The 6126-nt window shown below is 41.5% G+C and overlaps 1 protein-coding gene across 1 annotated transcript; it reads right to left on the bottom strand.

Moving 5' to 3' along the window:
* Positions 1-4387: 4387 nt before the first annotated feature.
* LOC140937770 (beta-1,3-galactosyl-O-glycosyl-glycoprotein beta-1,6-N-acetylglucosaminyltransferase 3-like) lies at positions 4388-5827 on the bottom strand. The gene has a single exon (XM_073387337.1). The coding sequence runs from the start codon at positions 5451-5453 to the stop codon at positions 4395-4397; it is 1059 nt and encodes a 352-aa protein (XP_073243438.1). The 5' UTR covers positions 5454-5827; the 3' UTR covers positions 4388-4394.
* Positions 5828-6126: the final 299 nt, after the last annotated feature.

Below are 6126 nucleotides of genomic sequence, written 5' to 3'. Positions count from 1 at the left end.
ATGCAGTATAGACATTGTTTGGCATGTAAATAGGTCGAAGAAGTCGCTCAAGCAGACGAGCACCTTTGTAAGCAGTGAGACCGAAAGCGATAGGTAGCTGCTCTTCTTCCTTTGACAAAGGGGGGTGAACAAAACGAGTTTGTAAAACACGCGCGCAATCTTGATCAGGCCTATAGATACCCAAAATTCCTGAATTATTCGGGAAAATCACAGGTTTGGTCAGGTTTTGTTCTCCTGATATAAGCCTCTTGCATCTTTCCCACTTTGTCAATTCCTACAACAAATATTGTGACAAGTTACACATATGACCTTAGTATGAAGCCTTCAAACTGTCTCTGTGTTTCTCAATGATTGGAGTGTCCGGTCGCGTTTTCTCAAAGTTTGCAGAATGACAGAGCCTCACGAGTATTTTGGGCTGTATATGATCGCGATCTGCAATACTGTCTGGGCACTTTAAAAAATGCACTTTGAAGGAGTGTCGATGTATTTAAACGAAAGTACTAATTGGGGACACTATTTTTAGGTCTACTACTCGAAACTGACTCGAGACGGGACACCCATTTTTCGTGGTTATTCGAGCCACACAAAGGTCTAGCCGTTTGCAGGGCAAAGGAAGGGTTCAGCAACGGTGAACTTCTCGTGGCACTCCCGCTTACTTCTCCTCCCTTAATGAACTGGGAGGAAAGGTACTCCGGCACGCGGAAAGTAAGGCATTTAAAGGCTATGGTAGCCTTCCCAAAGCATAACTGATCTGAGTTGCTACTGGTAGCCATTTAAGCTCTTTTAAAACTGGTGTAATGTGATCATATTTGCGAGTACCTGTCGCAATTCGAGCAGCAAAGTTCTGAATACTTTGTAATCTACATATATTACTTTTTGATGTATTCGCCCATGCGTTTGAACAATAAAAAAGTTTACTAAGAATTCAAATTAGTTTGACTGAGACAAGACATACAGGAGGAAACAGTTTTGGTAATGTGTTCGTCATAGGTCAGGTTAGTATCTAAAATCACCCCAAGAACTTTAACGATGTGTTCCGGTTCGAGTTCTCTTCCCCCACAAAAGCCTATTTTTTACCCTGCTTTTTTCGAGTTCTCTTTGCCGTCGCCGGCATCGTTGCTTAAGCACCCTATTGTTGTGATCCAGTAAGTTTGCTACCATGGTAACGTGTCGTCACACTTTCCTCTTTACAGGATCAGCAGCGTCACCTACATTGTGCTTGCTTACTTAAAGTTACTTTCTTACCTATTACTCACTTCCTTTAACCTACCTAAAGGCAGAGAGGGAGATGAGAAACAAAACAAACAAACAAACAAAAAAGACAACAACAACAACAACAACAACTAACGGAGTCTTGGCTGTTTAACGGAGTCTTGGTTGTCTACTCATATCCCAGATTCCTGCGTTGCTATTCCTGGATTCAATCTATTTCGCAAAGACCGTATTTATGCTACAGCGAGGTGGAGTGTGTATTTATCTAGACCAGAAAATACCGTGTAAATTATTACAGTCCTGCGATCAAGAGGAAGTAGAGCCGTTGTGGATTTCAATGAGACCTCATAGTTTGCCAAGGTAATAACATCAATTGTCTTAGGTGTTATCTATCACTCGACCAGCAACCGCGAACCCGAGAATGTTATTCTTCGTGATCATATACAAAAGAACCTTGATGCGCTGCTGTTGAAGCAACCTAACGCACCTGTTGTGTTAACTGGTGATTTTAACCCCACTTCAACTGGGGTTCAAGGACAAGTTGCCTGGGTGAACCCATTGAAACAACTTGTATCCTTTAAAACCCGCGATACTGGCACGCTCGACTGGTTTTTTACTAACAGATCCAAGCTATTTACTCTATCACAGCTTCCGAAGGTCGGATTATCGGATCATTATACTATCTTAGCTAAACCAGTATCAGCTCCTATCACTACCCACACAACAGAGAAATCAGTTGTGCGTGATATGCGAGATACTGCGTGGCGTGCTCTCGGACGATGGATAACTCAAAAGGACTGGACCCCAATTCTCAATGCCTCTTCTTGTGAGCAAAAGTTCCATCTGCTCATGTCAGAGCTTGATGGCGCCATTAGTATTTTTCTTCCGCAGAAGATCTCAAAGAAACACCCTACTGACCGCCCTTGGATAACTAGTAAGATCAAAATGTGGATTGGTAAACGCCAATCTGCATTTTCTAGACACGGAAAGGACTCGGGTGCCTATCGTCATTGGAGAAACAAAGTTCAAGGTACAATAAAAACAGCAAAACACCACTACTATCAGGAAAAGGTTGCTGAGGTCAAACATGTGAATCCCGCGAAATGGTGGAGGGATATAAGAAAGTTAGCTGGCCAGATTGGTAGGCAGGAGTGGTACCATCAGTTCCTTGATAAAGACACAGATATCAAGCGTTTAGCAAATAAGATCAACAGCTATTTTGTTGGGCTGACTGATCATTTCCCACCCCTGTGCCAGGGAGTGCCCCCGCTATCTGTTCCTGATGAATTATTAATTTCAGAGTATAAGGCATACAAGTCCTTGTCCTCACTTCAGACATCGAAAGCAGTCGGCCCTGACAACATACCTAACCGGATTCTGAAAGATTTTGCCTTGGAGATAGCCCCCCTCGTTTGTGACATTTACAACCAGTCTCTAAGGGAGGGGGACGTACCAGTTCTTCTGAAATCGTCTATTGTTACACCTATCCCTAAGGTGTCTCCAACCGCTCTTATTGGACAAGATCTAAGACCTATATCTCTTACCTGTACTTTGGCAAAAGTTATGGAGGGCTTTACCTGTTCCAGACTCCTGCCCCAGTTGGAAGGTAAGATCGACCCTTGTAAGTTCTCCCGCAAGGGGCATTCTACGAAAGATGCCCTTGTATATATGCTTGAAGGGATCTACGAGGCAGTTGATAGTGGTGAGGCGTTGCCTAGGATTTCCTTCGCAGATTTTTCCAAGGGGTTTGATTTAATTGATCATTCAATATTGATACAGGAACTGGCAGATCTTGAAGTTCATCCAGTCCTTTTATCTTGGATCGCGGCATTCTTGACATCCCGGAAGCAAGCAGTTAGAATCGGAAGAACTCTGTCAGATTGGTTAACACTAAAAGGAGGAGTGCCCCAAGGAACTAAACTGGGTCTGATCCTCTTTACGGTGATGACCAACAAACTGCTGTTTGACTGGCGGCTGCGCATCAAATACGTTGATGATACCAGTGCTCTCGAAATAATTCCAAGGAACTCCCCTAGCTTACTTAATGTAGTGGCCTCAGACATTCACAATTTTGCCATTTCTCATAATATGAGACTTAATCCAACCAAGTGTAAAGAAATGCATATTAATTTCCTACGCAACTCTAATTGTCTCATTAACCCGATAATAATTGGCGGCAATGTCATCAAGCGTGTCAATACCTATAGGATCTTAGGAGTTATTATGGACAATGACCTGAAGTGGAATTGTCATGTTGATTACATTATTAAGAAAGCTTGCGAGAAGTTATACTCCCTTAGAGTTCTCCGCATAGCCAGGGTGAGCCAACCCAACATCTTGAGGATATACCTTAGCACAGTCCGGCCAGTTTTAGAGTATGCTGTACCAGTCTGGCAGAACATCCCTGCTTACCTGTCCAAAGCCATAGAGCGAGTGCAAAAAGGGCGCTTAACATAATCTACCCCGAGGCAGAGTCATATGCTTATGCCTTACAGTTAGGTAAACTAGATAGGTTAGATGATAGACGAGTACTCTTGTGCTACAAATATATGGCGAAAATGAAGTCCCCCAGCCACCCTCTGCACCACCTACCTCCCAGCTCACTTCTGGACGCGCCTAACTACACTTTAAGGCAGAAAACACAAAAGTATTATCTTTTCCGGAACATGCAGGTCTGTAGGACAAAGAGAGTGGAGGACTTCTTTGCATTTAAATTTTTTAAGTGATTCAATTGTTATTTTCATTGTTATAACTGTAAATTACTATACTCTAGATGATAGTTGCCTTAAGACTGTAAAATGTACTCGATAATTCAGTTCTTTTTACTGCAAGAGAGTTTTAATAAACTATTCATATAACAACACGGAGAAACATTGTTTTCTGCTTTAATGAGAATCTTTTAACCGTCTACATTTATTTGAGCTTTAATTCCCATGCAAACAGTGCCGGTTACGCCTGGGTCAGCTGTGGCCCAGGTTTGCATAGCTACTGGAAAGGTCAAACATTAGATACACCACGGTAAAAATATCCAACGATAAAAGAAAAAAAAAGCGAACGTGAACATTAAGGTTTTTTTCTCTTTGCTATTTCTAGCCAAAAGTGAATTGGATAAACATTTGTTACACACTAGGTGTCTACAGCTCAAAAACTAATCCTTATGGCACTTTGAGACCGGGGAAAATTTATTCTCTTATCTTTAATTTTTTCTCTAGGTTCTCTGGGTTCCATGCAGTCGTGTTGTACGTTCTTCCTTGTCTTGCCACTAGAATACACTCTACTATGTCATCATTATTGTCAAAAGGAATCTTGTGAACAAATAGTTTTTCCTTCATTGTTTCGCCCAAGGCCCACTGCAAATCCTCAATGGACAACCAGCACAAGGTTCGAACCCATTCGCCTTTGCAATCGGAAAACTCATCATCCCACCAGTGGAGAGCACGTGTTATGTAATTATGCTGTTCACCAAGGAGACCTCCTGGCGTCAACGGATGCTGTTGTAAAGACGAGTAGATTGTTTCATCTGGGACATAGGTGTCCTTCAGGAAATTAACAAAGTCTTTTCCTATCTTACTATGGAGAAGAAACTCGATAAATTCTCTAATTGCAACAATGTGTGTTGAGCCTTTTTGTATTGGAATATTGTGGGGCGGTGGAGACTTTTCAGCCTCTGTGTCGTTAATAGTGTGGTCTTGTAAAATGTGAACTTTTTTAGTTCTATCAGAATTATGCTCAGGCATCGGGAAACTTTCTATGCTGTTCGTATTGTCTAACTTTTGTAAAGCTACCACGATTTGACTGTTTTCATAAAGTGGAAAATCCTGTCCAACCAAGTTAATGTAATATTTCCACTTTATTGTTGATTGCAAAAGCTCCTCCATGCAGTTTAGCTGAGCTTCAACAATAGAAAAATGTCCCCAGACAACATCCGCGCTCTTTTTGGACAAAAACACATTCGCCAGACACCGTATCATCGCAAGTATTGCTTTACGAAAGACGTCTGGAGACTTCTTGTCGATATGAATACAATAAACGTTGTGTGGCATGTAGATAGCTTGCAGAAGTTGTTCGAACAAACGAGCACCTTTGTGGACACTGAAGCCAAAGGCGATTGGTAGTTGCTGTTCCGCTTTTGTAACCGCACGGTGAGGAAACCGTGTCCTTAAAACGTGGACACAGTCATCATTTGGTTTGTAGCTATCCAGGATCTCCGAGTCAGTCTTCAAGTTGGTTTTACTTCTCATTTTCTCTTTGCCAGATATCAGTATTTCACATCTTTTCCATTTTGACGCCTAAGACACAACAATCGAAAGGACATTACAATTATGATGTTTTAGAAAGCAAAAAGGTCACAAAGTTCTGTTCAGAGCTTTGTTTTGAAACTTGTAGATACTTTGTATTTGTAGTGTACATCCAGGACTTCCCTAGCGCGCGAAGTCTGAAGTCATGTGACTTAACAGCGAGAGTGTTTAGAGAGTGTAGCGGTGAGCTGAGTAGTGCTCGAGTTTATGGCCTCAGTGGCACATTAGAAATATTACACTTTTTGATGCATGGGGCAATCAATATTGTTCTTTTCATATTTACAGTAATAGGCCATTTCTTAGTTCCAAAACCTCTGACTTAAAAAACGAGGCTAAGTGTAAAATCTTTCCTTTGAAACTGAGTTTTTTTTGCATGAGAAAAAAAAAACAACTCGGTAATGGCCTATTTAATCTTGAGAGAATCATGTTTTTTTAGTAAACTGTTGTTTATCAGCATCATCATCAAGTTACATTTCTGCAAATCTCTAACCCAATGGGTTGTAACAAGTCAAGAAAAAGAGCTTGTACACGAAATTTCACTGAACTGTATTTTATTCAGGATCGGTAGACTCCACTTCCAAAGGTAACAACTCTCACAGGCTCCACTTTCCCGAAC

Source organism: Porites lutea, chromosome 5, assembly GCF_958299795.1.
Source record: "Porites lutea chromosome 5, jaPorLute2.1, whole genome shotgun sequence".
NCBI classification, from domain to species: domain Eukaryota; kingdom Metazoa; phylum Cnidaria; class Anthozoa; order Scleractinia; family Poritidae; genus Porites; species Porites lutea.
This window is presented reverse-complemented; position numbering and strand designations above follow the sequence as displayed.